General features: G+C 36.3%; 1 protein-coding gene across 1 annotated transcript in view; it reads left to right on the forward strand.

Annotated features, from left to right (window-relative positions):
• The window catches only part of LOC135477837 (uncharacterized), a 73,442-nt gene that overhangs the window by 19,532 nt on the left and 34,740 nt on the right, over positions 1-19,170 (forward strand). Inside the window, 1 exon segment of the mRNA XM_064758042.1 lies at positions 3,782-4,060. Within this exon segment, the coding sequence (XP_064614112.1) occupies positions 3,782-4,060 (279 nt within the window).

The raw sequence follows: 19,170 nt of genomic DNA on the forward strand, positions 1-19,170 counted from the left end.
AAACTGGTATAATTAAGGGCTCTCTTAATGGTCAGTATAATGTAAATAGGGATAACTGGACTGCTGCTGGTGATGGCTCAAATATTGTAGGGAGTAGCACAGATCTAAGCTTTAGTACACGTATTTTCTGATTTGCAAGGATATGGTACATGCACCACCACCTGTTGAATGTTTTAAACAAAACTTATTTCATTCACTGAATCACACAATAACCATGTAGATCGAGGCTTAATAATTTATCTTTAATACTCAGACATTCAGCAAATTAGCATACATGTAGATGTACGGACATATATCATCTTGAATTGACCTCAGAAAAGCTTAAAGAGTTTACCCTGGACCAAAGGGGCCAGCAATGGTCAAAGCTGGCTTACAGTTTACAGTTGACCGGTTTGAAGTAGCCAGTGGTCAAGCTCATGTTGACCAGTCACACAGTGTGAAAGTTTGCCTTGGGAACAGGAATAAGACCTGTTGACATTCCACATGAGCCTCAAGTTTTCTTTTAAGTCGGCGACTTCTGAAGGGTAGCTTGTATTTCTGATTAATTTGTGCCAAATTGCACACAGTTTTGAACTGTTAGCGGGTATGGCGTATAAAGGGAGGCTTAAAGTTCTGATAAACTTTAGTAAAATTGCGCAGAGTTTTAAGCTGTTTGTCATTTAGGGTGGGTTTGTCACAGTCACTGGTTGTTTGTAATTGTTCGTTTCGATTTATTCATTTATTTGATTGGTGTTTTAAGCGGTACTCAAGAATATCTCACTTATACGATGGCGGCCAGCATTGGGAGAAAACCGAGCAGAGCCCGGGCAAAACCCACAGCCATTTGCAGGTTGCTGCAGACCTTCCCACGTATGGCTGGAATGAAAGTCAGCATGAGCTGGACTTGAACTCACAGCAGCCGCATTGGTGAGAGGCTCCTAGGTCAGTACTCTGTGCCACCTGGCCAACCAACTGAGGCACGGGTCCCCTATTTTCCTTTTGTTCATAGAGTTAAGCTTTTTGAATGGTACTTGTACTGGACAGATATCTTATCTAAGTATTGACAAGTAAAGAACCACAGATGTGTATGGAATGACTGAAGCTGTAGGGATTTTAATAGTCATGTGTGTATATGTATGATTGGTAGGGACTGGTATTTTTTTATACCAAAACTGATGTGTACATACGTACGTGCAGAGAGAGTATTCTAAGTATATACTTAATTGTGTTATATTACATGCATGTTTCGATGGTATGTTTTCAGCTTGCATGTATTCAAATAATACGTGGGACTTGTTGTTGTGCCCATGATCTCAATTGATGTTCATGTACATGCAAATTTTATTTCAAGGGCAACTCATTAATTACATCTGTGTGCAGACATCGATTTGTGGTGAATAAAATTTAATTTTAGGCCTGCTGATTTATCTGATTTTCTAACCATTGTCTTCATTGTAATCCTCATGGTACAGACTACAGGCACACAACAAAAACGCAGTTTTTACCTTCCATGTTATTGACGAATGCTGAGTTCGAATGTAAGTAAAACCATAAGTATGAGAAGCATGTCATGTTGCATGCTCATGCATGTGACATGCCTCTGATCTATGTATATAATGCAGAAACCAGAACTTACATATGGCGTAAACTTTCTGGGTTTGCACGTAACTTTATATGAACATAATTCCCCCTGCTGAGACAACATTCCGGTGTTCCACTTTACAGTACGTGAGAATTTGTCCGGACATGATTTCGTAATTAACAAAAAGTCTTTTTTTAAATCAGACAGGAAACAGCAAACCTCTGTTTGTGCATGTTAGTTGTAGTTTCAAATCCACCACAAATCCCATCGTTTAACCGCTTCCCTATATGTGGTTTTGTTTGTATTGTCGTTTAACAGACTTCATTGAAGTGAGACTTAGAAAAAAATGTAGCTGAAGTATTTAGGTATAGGATACACATGTAGCTGGCATTTGAAAGATGGCGTGAAGCATGTTATAGCTACCTTGTTATTTTCTTTTGAATAATGTCTTGTATAATAAACTTAAATGTGTCAGCGTCACAGGTGTGTTTTTTTTGCGGTAAGATAATGGTGTTTAAGACAGAGGTTACATGTACATACAGCTGGTGTGGACAGTACTGTATATTTACTCCCACTCCTACGCCCAAGGATTTATGCATTATACTTCAGTATAAGAGTAGACGTACTTAAACTTTTCATGCTGAAAGCGTTACGCTTAAATATGAGAGTGAACATACATTGAATTTTCATGCTGGAAGCATTATACTTAAAATTTGCATAGAAGAGTTTTTGCATTTATAGAATTTATGCATTATACTTCAATCTAAGAGTAGATGTACTTAAAATTTTCATGCTGAAAGCGTTACACTTAAATATAAATGATTACGTACATAGAGTTTTCATGCTGGAAGCATTATACTTAAAATTATATGAGTATAGGTACATAGAATTTTCATGCTGGAAGCATTATACTTAAATATAAGAGTAGATGTACATAGAATTTTCATGCTGGAAGCATTATACTTAAATATAAGAGTATAGGTACATAGAATTTTCATGCTGGAAGCATTATACTTAAATATAAGAGTATAGGTACATAGAATTTTCATGCTGGAAGCATTATACTTAAATATAAGAGTAGATGTACATAGAATTTTCATGCTGGAAGCATTATACTTAAATATAAGAGTAGACGTACATAGAATTTTCATGCTGGAAGTATTATATTTAAATATAAGAGTAGACGTATATAGAATTTTCATGCTGGAAGTAAACACCTGAAAATCAGAACAGAACAGACAGAATTTTTAACGTGAAAGTAGACAGCTTACCATCAAGAATACACAGAGTTTTAGGCTGGAAGAAGACAGCTGAGATGTTGACTACTGAAATACAGGAGTAGACGGAATTCTTAAGCTAGAAGTAAACTGCTGAAATTCAAGAATAGGCAGAATTTTTAACGTGAAAGTACACCGCTGAAATACAACCGTAGACCGAATTTTTTAAGTTAGAAGTAGGGTGGTGCATTATAATACATGATTTTTGCTTTGTGATAGATTGCTAAAATCCAAGAAAATAGATGATTTTAGTTTCGTTGTTGTTATGAGGTTTTTTTGCTTCGTGATAGATTGCTAAAATCCAAGAAAATAGATGATTTTATTTTCGTGGTTGTTATGAGGTGTTTTTGCTTCGTGATAGATTGCTGAAATCCAAGATAATAGATGATTTTAGTTTCGTTGTTGTTATGTTGTGTTTTTGCTTCGTGATAGATTGCTGAAATCCAAGATAATAGATGATTTGAGTTTCGTCGTTGTTATGAGGTGTTTTTGCTTCGTGATAGATTGCTGAAATCCAAGAAAATAGATGATTTTAGTTTCGTCGTTGTTATGAGGTGTTTTTGTTTCGTGATAGATTGCTGAAATCCAAGAAAATAGATGATTTTAGTTTCGTTATTGTTATGAGGTGTTTTTGTTTCGTGATAGATTGCTGAAATCCAAGAAAATAGAGGATTTTAGTTTCGTTATTGTTATGAGGTGTTTTTGCTTCGTGATAGATTGCTGAAATCCAAGAAAATAGAGGATTTTAGTTTCGTTCTTGTTATGAGGTGTTTCACTCAGAATTACATGCAGCGAATAAACTCAGAAGCAAGTGAAATTTGGCAGAGAGCAATTAGAAATACTAGAGTAGAAACATGTAGTAATCTACTAAGCTCTTCTAAAACCTTTATACAATGAATGATGTCGTGAATAAAGTTTTGTTCTTGTTTTATGTCTGTTTCAGTAAGCCGATGAGTTCAAACCCTCGTAAGGGGGCGGCCCCTCCCCCTCCACAGGGGGGTGGGGTCTCGGTAACGTCCCAGGCCCCTACCCAGGGCTCCGAGGTTGAAATCAAGTCTGCTCCAGCCCTACACAAGCAGAATGGGAGTGTTCGCGATTCTCTGACGTACAGTGGAGAGCATGAAGATTATGAGAACATGAATGAAGTGAATGAAGACACAATCGTGGAGCTGAACGTAATTTTGCCTAATGGAAAGTCGACGGGCATGGAGGTGGACGCAAAGTAAGTGTAACTGTGTGAGCAGACAGTTTTGTCGTAAGAATTGATATGTGGCAAGGTAGGATTCTCCATACGATTAACTGCAAATACTGTACATTTACATGTATAGTTTGATGTCTGATCTACATCAGGTGAATCGACAAATGAACGAATGAACAATCTTGGCTTAATGCATGCAGTATTTCAGGCAGTTTTGGAGATGAGCTTAGTTTACTTTCAGATCAACAGTTTGTGAAGAGTAGCTTAAATTCTGATTAGTTTGGGTCAAGTTGCACAGAATTTTGAACTGTTAGCTGGTATGACTTGTGAAGGGAAGCCTAAATTCTGATTCATAGATTTTCTGTCATGTTTTGCCGAGGTTTTTTATTCAAAAGAAGAAATGTGGATATGCATGTGGTTTGCAGAGAAGTGCCTAAAATGTCTCTGCAGATCATTTCTTGGGTGAACCTCTCTTGCCATGTTTTGGTTGTAAACTTAATACAAGAGCTATTGGATTTTCATTTGTCTTTTAAATATTTCCTATAATTGAATTAAATACAAACATTGCATTAGTGCAAATATTGACCTAATTTGTGTTCTGTGTTTAAATTTGCTTAGCAATTTTCTCTGTATTGACTCTGATTGTTTGCTTCTTAATTTTTTATGGAGATGAATTTTAAATGTGTTTTGAAATGTACTTGCCGTAATGAGTGCCCTTCATTTCTGTTGTTTAAAACATGTTTAAAATTATGAAATCCTTTACATTTGTGTTAGGACAGTATGCAAGGGGAGCTACTCTGCCTATATATAGCTTAATTTCGCAGTTGGATTATGTTCAGTAGTTATCTCCCTTGATCCTCATAGTTTAAGGTCTCACTCAAGTTCATTTGAGCTCAGAAGGACATTCTCCTCGTGCTTGCCATTGTTTTGGTACTTTACATTTTCATGAAAGACCTGAACCCAGCCATTGGCTAAACAGTGTTTACTTTTGTTTCTTCGTAGTGAAATCTGAGATGGAGAAGTGACAAAATTGATGTTATTTGTACTTGGCTAGACAGTGTTTAATGTATTATGCTCTTGGGCCATCAGATGAATCTTTGTCTCTCATTGCCATTCTTTTGCTGGGCAGTCTGGTTTAGTCATTTGTGGTCGCTGTCCTTTTAGGTGGATGGTATGAATTGCATTTTTCTTAGGGTTAGGTGACACTTTCTGCCGAGATCAATTTAATTTAACATTTCGATTCGATCTGTTAAGATGAGCATGAAATAGTGGTTTCCTTACTAAAGGAATAAGACTATATGAGACATAAATTCTGAGCACCCTTCTCCCCCTCCCCCCCCCCCCCCCCAAAATTAAAAAAAAAAAAAAAAAAAAAATGTGATCAAATAATTTTCCCCAGTCTTTCGTGTAGTACATTTACAGGTTTAGGCACTTTCCCCGTCGCAGCTAATTTATTAATGAAATATTCAGATGTATGGTGTGAACAATATGTCAGAAGTCAAAAAAGTAAACCATTATTGAATGAATAAGAATATGCATGTACTGCCAGATGTACTGTTAATACACAGCTGAGGTAAAATGCAGCATCCCATTTATGAGAGCATGGAAACCTGTTTCACTTTAGGAAGTTTTGATGATGCAAGGGAGATGACTCTTGTGCCCTAAATTTACCAAGCTAAGATAATTCCGTGCATACTGTTGCTGTAATTGAAATTGGTGGAATAAATGGCATACAATTAACCACAGTGAGAGAATACAGGTGCTGATATTTTTTTTGTAAAATTTCATGTACCTGTACGTAAAAAAAAAGACACATTTCTTCCACCATTAGATTGTCTCACCATATCTTGCCTATATCTTCATGAAATTGCCTATATCTTCATGAACTTGCCTATATCTTCATGAACATGCCTATATCTTCATGACATCTTCATGAACTTGCCTATATCTTCATGAACTTGCCTATATCTTCATGATATCTTGATGAACTTGCCTTTATCTTCATAAACTTGCCTATATCTTCATGAACTTGCCTATATCTTCATGAACTTGCCTATATCTTCATGATATCTTCATGAACTTGCCTATATCTTCATGAACTTGCCTATATCTTCATGATATCTTCATGAACTTGCCTATATCTTCATGAACTTGCCATACCCCTGAAGTGCTGATTGCCTGAGTTTATACATGTATTATGCAGATTGGCTTGTAGTTTGATATTAGAAATTATAGATTTATCTTCATGTATTCTTATATAGAGGGCCTCTGGGAAGAACAAATTGTTCAGTTTGACAGAACTACCGTCTTTAAATAAAAGTTTCATTCATTCATACAACAATTCCAGTCTGATATGAACGTGACCAGTCTTGTTGGAAGTGCACACCTGGCGGATTCAGTATGCACGCGTGCGCAGTCGGATTCCTGACTTCTGATGTTTTATTGCACCATGTGCGACGCATTCTCTCAGGTATTACCTTAGGAATTTCACCAGTGTGAGGCCTGGATGTGTTGGGTTATGTATTTTTTAAGGTATTTCTCCCACTGTGGTATTGTTAATTAGGGACGTTCTAATTAATTAATTAATTAATCAGAAAGTAGAGATATGCTGTACCCCGGTGGGTTTCATAATGATGCCAACATGTACAGTATGGATTTCTCATCAATTTATTTTCGTAAGTTGGCAGATTTCCATAAATAGAGCCCAAATACATATCTCAGTTTGAGCACATATTTTTGATACATGTAAATACAGAGGCGTTTGTTTGAGAATGACGGAGTTATTGGGTTTAAATTCCACATTGAATTTATGTGAAATTATGAAATCAAGAAACAGTTATGGCTACTGTCACAAGATTGAAAACATCTAAATAAATGAAGGAAAGATGACATAAACATTTATAACTAGTTAAAGGACTCAGGACAAAAGAACAGTTAAAACTCGGAAAACAACACAAAGTTATTGATTACACATACCGTACATGTAATTCTTCTAATGTTTTGGGATACCTGGTCTGTTCATTTTATCCAATATACATGTAATTGTAGCAGGAATATTTAGTTTCTCTTTATTTGATGTAGTTAGTCTATCTAATGAAGAACATATTCATAAGTTTACTTTTCCAAAAAAACTGGGAGAGAAATGTAATTCTTTGTTTTCAGCACTGCTAATATCTGTTCTAAAAAATTAGAAGAATTAGGGTATTTCTGTATTTGGTTGTTGTTTAATCTTTTGTTGTGCCTGTAAGTGTTTGCCTTTTGGCCACTATAATGGTGTAGCTAAAGTACTCAGACTGTTATATCTATGGACTGACCTCTTATAGGGATGATACCTGTACAGGTGATTTTGTGTCGTATTGTATTGTAATTAACCTGGAGTTACAGTTCTGTAAAGATCAACAGAGGGTTTTTGTTCTAGATTCTTCTCATTTTATTCACGGATTTCTAGGAGATTTGACATTCACAGATGTAAAATGTGCTGAATTCTAATTAATGTAGATGATGTATACCTAGGTGTGCTGTGCCAGATACCTCACATATCCGAACCACCACCACCCCCCCCTCCCACGGTCAACTCGTCTCTTACCTGTATGCTTGGTTCACCCACCTGTGTTCTCGGGTAGATTAACATCATACCTGGAAACTGGGCCTATTTTCACCTGCTTGTAAGATACTGACTTTTTTAACAGTGGGATAAGCACAGAATCACCTAATGTAATAATTGAAGCGGTGAGATTAAAATTCTTCTTGCGTGGTGTAAATTTATGACTGCAGGTGGTAGATTTCAGAAATTCAAGTCCTCAATTATATATTTAAAGATTTCAAGTCAGACAATAAAATATTCTTTTTGGATTGCTAAGGATTTTAGATTTGGAGCACCAGTAACAAATTAGATGTCAAGATAAAATCTGACAGTTGATTTCAACTTATTACAGCTAATATATGTATAAACTGCAGTGTATATTACAGTTTCACTAGGTCATTTAATGACATTCATTTGCCTCTAAAATGTACTTTTGTTTTTAGCGAAATTCTCATTTTATCGTAATTTATAGGTAGGTGTAATTTTCTTGACAGCTGCATACATATATACTGACAATCTATACACATTTATAAATCAGTTTTAGACAAAAAACAAAACCACATCAGTTGGATTGGCCAATTTTAGGGTTTCACAAAACGTATAATACTATAAGTCTACAAAGAATATTGTTTCAGAATTTGTGTGAATAAAAATCTTACAAACCTGTGAAAAGGTTGAGGATATACAGTAATCTACGATATATTTATTCAGAGAGTATATTAAAGTTGAGTTTTAAATGACTCTTGTGTGCACTACATCCATTCATTTATAAATGTGTAGATGTGTCATAGATTTGGAGCTTAGAAGAAGCCAGGATGGTCATGAAAGTTGACTTTCAGGAATTCGTAATGGGAAGAATTGTCTGCTTGATAACCATGCATCCAGAAGAATGACTACTGACAGCCTTACCCCTGATGGTATAAACACAAAGCTGAATGGATAGTTTAAATACCTGTGGGTGACCTCAATAGATGACATGCTGGCTTAAAGCACTTAAAAAGGACCGTGCCACTAAAGCAGGCATGGGAGTGGTTGATCCACTTTTGTAGAAAGCGCAGACCGCGTTATTGTATTGTTCAGGTACTTACACAGATCACAGTATATCTAGATGTTCAGGAGGTGTGTTCTTTTATCTTACCTTAAATCCTCAACAAACTCAACCACAGACCCTAAATTTCGTCCATGACTAACTCCCCCATTTTCCCTGATTCTAAGAGTTCTGTTGATTTTAGACAGTTGATATGAGGTTTGCTTGGGACATGGGATGATGTAGTTGTACTGAAGAGCTTAGCATTATAAATAAGAAAAGTAAGTCTGATGAAACTCAATGTGTGTAGGCATGTGTGTTAATTATATTGTAAGCCTACCGTATGCATAGGGGCCTCCCTGGCTTGGTTGGTTAGCGCGCTAGCACAGCGTAATGACCCAGGAGTCTCTCCCCAATGCGGTCGCTGTGACTTCCAAGTCCAGCTTATGCTGGCTTCCTCTCCGGCCGTAAGTGGGAAGGTCTGTCAGCAACCTGTGGATAGTCGTGGGTTTCCCCCGGGCTCTGCTCGGTTTTCTCCCACCATAATGCTGGCTGCCGTCGTATAAGTGAAATATTCTTGAGTACAGCGTAAAACACCAATCAAATAAATAAATAAATCGATAAATACCGTATACATAGCTAAAACGTGCATCACTTAGCACACTTCTCCTGATGATGACATAATTAAAGTCAAAATACTGAGATCGTCAAAATGAATTTCTTTAGGATGACTTTGCCTGTTTATTATGAGATGATATTTTTCTAGAAAATTGCATGTTTCAGCACTGAAAATAATATTTTGTGACATTTATTTGCCTGTAAAAATGCACTTTTCTGGGCAAAATTTTAGATCGTTTCGGGTAGTACATGTTTCAGCATATTAGACAAATGCTTCAGGTACCTGACCATGATAGATTATTTTTTTATCATTTCTCTGAAGTTCATATGTACCCCTATGTGGCTTAATATCCTGAGTTCTACATGCCCTAATTCTTCAAACTTTTTTAATCACCTGTGCAACCAATATTTTGAAACATTCTGAGAGACGGAGGTGAGCGGGGGTTGGGGGGGGGGGCATGTGGGTAGAGAAATGATTTGCTAATTTGCTCAGATTTATGAAGCTTACATCTACAATGACACAAACAAATCATTTTTAATGTCATTTTCGTAATAAGTGTAGGCATATTTTCCACTGTCAAAAGTCCTTTAGTGGTTGAAAAGGTTGAGAATTTGCAGTACATGTATTTGAGGTTTGAGGTTCGAGGTTTGAGGACTCGGCATTTTATGTGACTAGATTTTGATGCAGATTTTTTTTTTTAACAACCTGATTTACCTGTATGGAATTTCCCGCATTACAGGTACATGTAATTATAATATTATGATAATAATTATTATAATGGCCGACTGGAACTTGAGGTGAATTATGTGATAAAGGACAACCCCAGTATCATATTACATAGTTGTGTATGTATTAAAATGGTTCATATGCATCGTAGGTGAGCATCTACATGTATATGTATGTGTTAAAGGACATAAGGTTTCTCCCAAATAAGGGCATTTTTAGGGACAAGTACTCTTGGAATGGAAACATTCTTGTGGTAAAAGGATATCGAAGTTCCTACACAAACCGCAAAAAGCCCTTTCTATAAATGTCAGTGGAACTTAAAGAATTTGTTGTTTTCTTAGGTCAAAAAAAAAAATTTCAGGGGTAAAAAAATTCTTCAGGTCACTCAGTGCAGGTTTATTTGAAATTTGAAATACTTCATTCTGACATGACATCATCAAGAAGTACATCTAATTTATCACTTTTGTTAGCAACTTAGATGACAAAAAAACTTCAGAAAGCTCGTGTGTTAAAGGCTTATTTCTTACCCTGGATATAAAGAAGTGTATCATGCCGATTACTGTTGTGAGCAAGTTTAGTTAAAAAGATTAAACAGGTGCAGAAATTTTGTTTGGGTTATATGGCTGTATTTAGACGTATATGTACTTGTAAAGAATGCATTCTTTAGCGATTGGTGTTCCCCTTCCTCATCATTGACTGAAAAGATATCATATAGAAACAACAATTCCCTTCGGGCTACATGTTTATACTCCGGAATGTTCTCAGTGGCAGCCTGCTTGCATTTGTAACATCTGACCTGCCACAATTTATAATTTACAAGTAGCTGATAAGCTAATATGTGTACTGTATAATCAAGATTTGTGCAATTTAAACCACAACTGTATGGGCCTCTGTGGCTCAGTTAGTTAGCGCGCTGGCATAGCGTAATGACCTAGGAGGCTCTCACTAAAGCGGTCGCTGTGAGTTCATGCTGGCTTCCTCTCCGTCCGTACGTGGGAAGGTCTGTCAGCAGCCCGCGGATGGTCGTGGGTTTCCCCAGCCTGATTTCTTCCCACCATAATGCTGGCCGCCGTCGTATAAGTGAAATATTCTTGAGTACGGCGTAAAACACCAATCAGATAAATAAATAAATAAATAAACCACAACTGTACAAGTTGTATAATGTAATGTGATATTGTTCTATAGTGTCTGGCTCAAAGTAAAAAATAGGTAAAAGGTAGCTAGACAGGATTTTGTACTTGTTATGGACAGTCAGTTCTTGTACTGTACACTATAAATCATCCAGTCGGCTTTGAATTTTTTTATATCCTATATTTTTAGTATGCCCCATTCACTTGAGGTGTGGACCAGAATGTAAGATGACACTGACTGTTTGTAGAATAAGTGGCAGCTGTTGTGAAGTTAGTCCTTTTCAGTTTGCTTGATCTGGTATCATACTGCCTTGCAATCTTCAATAATTAGCAGTCAGTCTGTTATTAAAAATTAGCAATTAAATTGTTTCTAAATAGTAGAGTGTTTATATCGCTGTAAAAAATTCAAGTAAAAAAAAAAGAGTTAGGTGAACTTTAAGCAGTCAAACACAGTGATTCATTCCAAGAATGATTTTCATTTCTCGTTAGATGATAATTAACTATCAGGGTTATTCCATATTTTAAGGTCATTGAATATATTTAAGGTCAGTGAGGACCTGTCAAACGCCCGGCAGTTGGACCTCGAGGCCATTTTATTGACGTCAAATGTTCGTTTTTCAGCTAATCTTTAGGACGTCACTATAAAGAGGGAATGACTGTAGAAACTGATACATTGCAACAGTGTAACCTTTTTTTTTGTATGACATAACAAGGTTCTTCTTCACACTAGTGCCACGTTACAGGATTTAAAAAAATATGTAGTCTTTCAATTAATTTTCAAATCCTTTCGTTACACAAGACTGAAGGTTCTGATAATTAGCAAAATACATGGATGTCCTACCACTTTATGTTAAGTTGTATAGTGCAGAGAATTTGAGCTATTTAATTTGCAAATTAATGCACATTAATTAGATACAAACGGCAGATTAACACCTGAGTTACAAACCACAGATAAACACCTGAGTTACAAACCACAGATAAACACCTGAGTTACAAACCACAGATAAACACCTGAGTTACAAGCCACAGATAAACACCTGAGTTACAAACCACAGATAAACACCTGCGTTACAAGCCACAGATAAACACCTGAGTTACAAGCAAGGCTTTACCTGTACCATGTGTAAGTGAAACTGACTTCAGGAGAATTAAATAAAGTTGTCACTAAATAGGCTGCTAATTGCCAGGTATAGTTACATGTATAATAGGGAAGATTTAGTTCTCCTAAGAGTATGATCAGCACCAGCTGTATGCAGGTAATTATAACAGCGTTGAACTCACTTCATGTGTAGTGAAGTGTCCAGTCTGACCCTTGCAGATGAGCGATTTTAAAGGCGCTTTTCTTTTCACATGTTTAATTGCTTTGACACATGAGGTGTCAAACCTTTGACTGGGATAGAATTTGTAGTATCTTCTTTTATCTTTTCACGGGACTTTTACGATTATACATAGTGTAATTCTTTAACCTTTTCGTAAGTTAGCAAGGTGTGTTTTTCAAGCATATTATAAAGGCATTATCCTGTATTGACTGATAAAATTATACTTCTTGTGAAGCCCTGAAGCTGGCCAACCCAATGAATGTAATTTTTGTGCCCAAAAATTAAGTTAAAAATGTGCATAAACTGCGCTGAAAGTTGCTCTTTCCTGTTAGGGTACATTTAAGTGGTGGAGGATATAGCCCTCTGGCTGATCAGGCATCATTGAGTGGCACATCCACTTTACTGTCTTCCACTGTAAAACATGGCGTTCATATCTGTCCCTCATATGTTGGAAAGCTCTTCATTAATTTACCAAAGGCCAGTAACAGTTTACTCCAAGCATACTGGTTTCCTTTATGTAAGAATTGACAGCCATTGTCTAAGATAAATATTCTGAAGTTTATATGAAATATGAAATTTTATAGGAAATCAGTATATATGTATGGTTCACATGTTTAATATCTTTTAATTTGCTAGGACACAAGATATGTTCTAGATTATTCTTTGTCCTTGAAGATGATCACAATGAATAAGGGTTTGACAATAAAACTCTAATAAAGGCTTTTAACTGGTCATGTCTACCTAAAGTTTGTTAGAGATTCACTTACATTTGCTGGAGATTAACTCACATTTGTTTGAGATTGACACTTACATTTTTTGGAGATTGACACTTACATTTGTTGGAGATTGACACTTACGTTTGTTGGAGATTGACACTTACATTTGTTGGAGATTGACTCACATTTGTTTGAGATTGACACTTACATTTGTTTGAGATTGACATTTACATTTGTTTGAGATTGACACTTACATTTGCTGGAGATTAACTCACATTTGTTGGAGACAAACTTACATTTGTTGGAGATTGACACATTTGTTGGAGATTGACACTTACATTTGCTGGAGATTAACTCACATTTGTTTGAGATTGACACTTACATTTGTTTGAGATTGACACTTACGTTTGTTTGAGATTGACACTTACATTTGCTGGAGATTGACACTTACGTTTGCTGGAGATTAACTCACATTTGTTGGAGACTGACACTTACATTTGTTGGAGATTGACACTTACATTTGTTGGAGATTCACTTACATTTGTTTGAGATTGACACTTACATTTTTTGGAGATTGACACTTACATTTGTTGGAGATTGACACTTACATTTGCTGGAGATTAACTCACATTTGTTGGAGACTGACACTTACATTTGTTGGAGATTCACTTACATTTGTTGGAGATTGACACTTACATTTGTTGGAGATTCACTTACATTTGTTGGAGATTGACACTTACATTTGTTGGAGATTGACACTTACATTTTTTTGGAGATTGACACTTACATTTGCTGGAGATTAACTCACATTTGTTTGAGACTGACACTTACATTTGTTGGAGATTGACACTTACGTTTGTTGGAGATTGACACTTACATTTGTTGGAGACTGACACTTACATTTGTTGGAAATTGACACTAACATTTACTGGAGATTAACTCACATTTGTTGGAGATTGACACTTACATTTGTTGGAGATTGACACTTACGTTTGTTGGAGATTCACTTACATTTGTTTGAGATTGACACTTACATTTGTTGGAGATTGACACTTACATTTGTTGGAGATTGACACTTACATTTGCTGGAGATTAACTCACATTTGTTGGAGACTGACACTTACATTTGTTGGAGATTCACTTACATTTGTTGGAGATTCACTTACATTTGTTGGAGATTGACACTTACATTTGTTGGAGACTGACACTTACATTTGTTGGAGACTGACACTTACATTTGTTGGAGACTGACACTTACATTTGTTGGAGACTGACACTTACATATGTTAAAGATTCATTTGCATTCCACTTTGGGCTTGCATGCTATAAGCCATTCAGTACATGCAGGAAATTTTGTCACTTAGTGACTCTCAGAAGTTAAGTGGTGTATTCCGGGCGTTCTACTTTTTTTCTACGTTCTTCAAAACCTACACCTCTGTTGCGGAAGTTGGATACGTGCAGGTATAAAACCCCAATCAAGTAAACAGATATATATATTTATCTTTGACACAAATAAATGAACCGTCACATTCTTCCAGACATATCTATATAGTTCTTCTTCAAGCTAGTGTGCTTAATCCCAGATGAAATCTTTGTACTCATTTCATTATCTCCTGACTGTAGGTCTATTGTGAGATGCTGGATATATGTTACTGTAGTACACAATACAGCTTTTGTAACATCAGCAGCACCTAGGACCAGTCATCCTACAAGTATGCTTATTACACCTTTTTTCTTAATAGCCTGCTCAGTTCATTATAACATCTCCTTTTGACACTCCACGAGAGCTGTAAGGCATTTGCATGTGTATTAAAGTTTGCAAGGTGAATGTGGATATATGCGTATGCAGGTCGTGCTGGGAGAGACCCCTTTTTTTCCACCAGAAAATACATTAATCTAGAACGAGAATTTGTGTTAATTGCTAATTGTTGAAATTGTTTACAAAAACTGCCTCTTTTGCATCAGGTAATTTAGTCATATGTGTGTTTTTTTTTGGTTTACACCCATTAAAAGGGGGTGACTTAAGGGGATGGAGATGCTGTGTAGGCTTTGCAGTGTACATTTACATCCATTGATGTGTATCAAGGCATTAGATGTGGATTGCAAAATAAACACTACTCATCAGATTAACATTTTTTATTTATTACGGCTGGATATGGAAAAAAATAAACACTAATTGACTCATTCAGGGGTAGGAGATAATTTTTTTTTATGGTATGTGGAAAATTTAATCCATCTCATTTGAATGATCAGTTCTTCTTCTTTTCTTATTCATTCACAATTAACTCCTTATGATAAAGAAGTTACATTTTAACTCCATAAACGATAAATGCATGCGGTCATTTCTGAAATTCTTATCAAGGTTACATTGATAATATCTGTTTAAAAGGAATGTTAATTTTTTTCTTGCAGTTTTTGGGAACGTCCATTAACATGATTAATGAGTGAATTAATCGTACTTGTTGTAAAATGTTTCAGTCAAAAGACAGCAAGGAGTCATTAGGTGTGTGTACATATCCTGTGTTCTTTAAACGAAGTAAACGTGTGTTAAACATATTGCTTATTAAACATTTAAATGTGCAGATGTGTGATTAATAACAGGGTTTGAGTTTTTAGTACCTCAAAGTAGCAGCTTTCATCCTGAAGTGATGTCTTAATATGTACTAGTTTTCTTAACTCTTTCCCTTGTAAATCAATAAATTCATATTTGTGACGAGAGATATTGCTTTGATGTGTTTCCTTTTTGCTTTTCATTTTTTGTGGTTTTTTTCTTTTTTTGTTTTGTTTCGGCAAAACTCAACCCTAAAACATGAGCTTTAATTAAGTCTTAAGATTATAGGCACAGGATTTTGACCTATTATGCAGTTACACTTACCGCTAAGAACTTTTTGTGACCAGTAGGCCTCTTGGCTTTAGTACACACCAGATGGTTGTAGATATCATGTTGATTGAATGCTTTAAAGGTGATTATTAAAGCAAAAAACACTCCACGACATGGTGTGAGTGATAGTTAGACATGTACAGGTATTCAGTGAAGCATGAAAGGGGAAAAATAAAAAATATGAAAATTTTCACAAAAGCATTAGAAGAAAGGGGTTAAAAATAAAAAGGTGAAACACATTAAATTGTATGTGTATCTTTGATTATCTGAGATTACAACTGTCATAAAAAAGAAAAACGCAGAGAAAAGAAAGCCTGCTAATCGTTATTCGTGGTTCGTGATCGTTTATTGATACATGGAGATGTCATGTAGCGATATGCATGTAGATTATGACCTGAGAGTGACAATGGACAATAGCTTTGTACTTCACAGGCCCCCCCTAACACCCAGCTACCCAGTAACTGTAATGACACGGTTAGAAACCTACCTCCTGCTAGCCTGGCTGCACCTTCAGTTTTCACCTGGACCAGTCTAAAGTCTAGTATAGGGGGGACAGGCAGGGATTTCACCTGTGTTTACTTAGATTTACAAGGGAAAATGAGGTTGTTTACAGAAGCAAGACGGGGGTTTTAACCGGTGTCCTAGTTGTCCTTGTATATATGCCGCTTTTTAGAGAGCTTGCGAAGTTTATTTTCTGCAAGTGTATAATACATCACAGCAGACTAAATCAGAAGGAAACCTCACTGCCGTATTGTTATGCATATATAAAAGGTGTTGCATATGTGTGCTAGACAACTTTAGTTATAGTTATGAGTTAATAAACTTTTGTCTGTGCTGTGGCAAAATGAAAAGAAAGTGGTAAAAGAGAAAATTATGAAGGTTTTAGCATGATATGGTATTAATTCTGGAGAACACAGCTCACAGTTAGGTTGTAATTTAACTCGGGTTGTTGATCTACATGTGGGATAAATATTCATTCACCCATTCACTCACTCATTCACTCAGTCACTCATTCATTCACTCATTCATTCATTCACTCATTCATTCATTCATTCATTCACTCACTCATTCATTCATTCATTCACTCATTCATTCATTCATTCACTCACTCATTCATTCATTCATTCATTCATTCAACTTTGCCACTTTCCATTCTGTGAACTACGTTGATAGACGTTGCATCTCCTAATCAATTAATGAAACGTATGAAGAATTATGTAAATAATATAGCACAAAATGCAAATATATATGCACACTGACTCCGATATGTATACCCGAATTAATAAACGTGAACCGGCTGCTGACATCAGAAGTGCCACCAATGAACCTTTTATGTCACATGACATTCTTCTCTTCACAAATGAAGTACAGCTATCTCGTTTATAAATTTCTGCTTTCTTTTGGTTCTTGTTATAAAATGAGTTGATTGGAAATTGTCATGCAGTCAAATGTGGACTAGGTTTGGAACCAGTATACTTTGAATTCAATAATTCTGTGCAGACTAAAACTGTACATGTAGGTCCGTTACATTTGTAATTTATATGAGCATTTGTTCAGGAGTTAAAAATTGTCTAATCGGAAATGAAATAACTGTACATTAATTATTCATTAATTCTTATCCTGCATTCCTTTCTGGTCAACAAGCACTATGAATCTATAAATTTCTGTAATTTGTACATGTACGTGTGCTTTGCATCAAGTTGGAAAGTCTTATGTTACCTGATGTTTGGCTAGGTAAAAATGCACTTTCAGAAGCACATAAAGGCCTTAGAATGATACTTTTGATTCCAACACATAATGTTTGTCGATAAGAAATTAATAATGTGGCCCTATACCATGGATAAATTGCTCAGAATTGAAATGTGTCACTTGAAAAATGCTACACTATAGGTGAAATACTGGAACTTAGATGTGTGTCTGTTTTTTGAGGGATTTTTTGTTTGAGTGAAATACATTGTTTTCAGATTTCTTTTGGTTGTGGCCAAATTAAACATTTTGAAAGAATGAGGGAGATTATACATGTATCATACATATGGGTCTGCAGCAACCTGCAGATGGTTGTGGGTTTACCATAATGCTGGGCGCCATCCTATAAGAGAAATATTCTCGAGCACAGTGTTAAACACCAATCAGATAAATAAATAAATAAATATTTCACATACGTGTAATCTGTAAGTATTGAAAATACAATGGACGTACATATAGAGCACGGATGTGTGTCGTGTGTGATGGTTGTCACAATCACTTGTGCCGACTGTGCTTCATGTATCTTATTGTCTGTGGGTCCAGGGAATCTAAGGGGTAAGGTTACATGTGGATTCTATCCCTGAAGACTGAACCACCCCCACTACATACATGTAATTGTACATCTTGATTCCATGTCTCTTTCTGTCAGCATAACTCCAACTCTGGTTCGGGTCAGTCCACTTTGCAATTTTTATACTTAAGGGGTGTGAGGCAGTATAAACACTATCAGTAGTTAGCTCATTGTTCATGATGTAGAATAGGTAATCATGCTTGTCTAAGCTCAGACGACTTGGCTTAATTACTTGATTTGTGGTGTGGTTGTCAAAGGGTAGTTGTGCAAGGCTTGAAAGTGTTAATTTCTTTAGGGCAGAACAATTTATTTTTTCAACAGAGCTCATGTCACTTGTATTACATGTGCTGCCTTTCCCCCCTCCTCTGTGAAAGGACCGTGGTAGAATCTAATAAACTGTCCTGGCAGGTTGATTCACCTCAAAGTATCACATGACTTGAGAACTCATACCCCCACTGTATTCCTGGGGCTGACTGATTGTAGTTGACACTAGCATGTCCTGGAGAGTCATTCAGAGCCCCTGAGACCTTGCACATACTTGGGCAAAGATTGAAGATGAAGTGAGCTGGTTTAAGCTACCTGTGTAGTGTCTGTGTTTCTTCTTACCCCCTAGTCTTGTTTACTGATGAGCCAGAGCTAAGTGATCAAGTACAGGTAGCTGACTGGCTTGATATGCGTTACCTGCTGTCTTCATTATAGACGGCCCTAAGCCACTACTACCTGAGCGTCAAGCATACAGGTATGTCTTAATAGCTCAGGGCAGGTAGGCTCACTGTCTGAGAACAGGTGAGCGGAGCTAATGAGACTACAGGTGTG

This window comes from Liolophura sinensis, chromosome 11 (genome assembly GCF_032854445.1).
Source record: "Liolophura sinensis isolate JHLJ2023 chromosome 11, CUHK_Ljap_v2, whole genome shotgun sequence".
Taxonomy (NCBI): domain Eukaryota; kingdom Metazoa; phylum Mollusca; class Polyplacophora; order Chitonida; family Chitonidae; genus Liolophura; species Liolophura sinensis.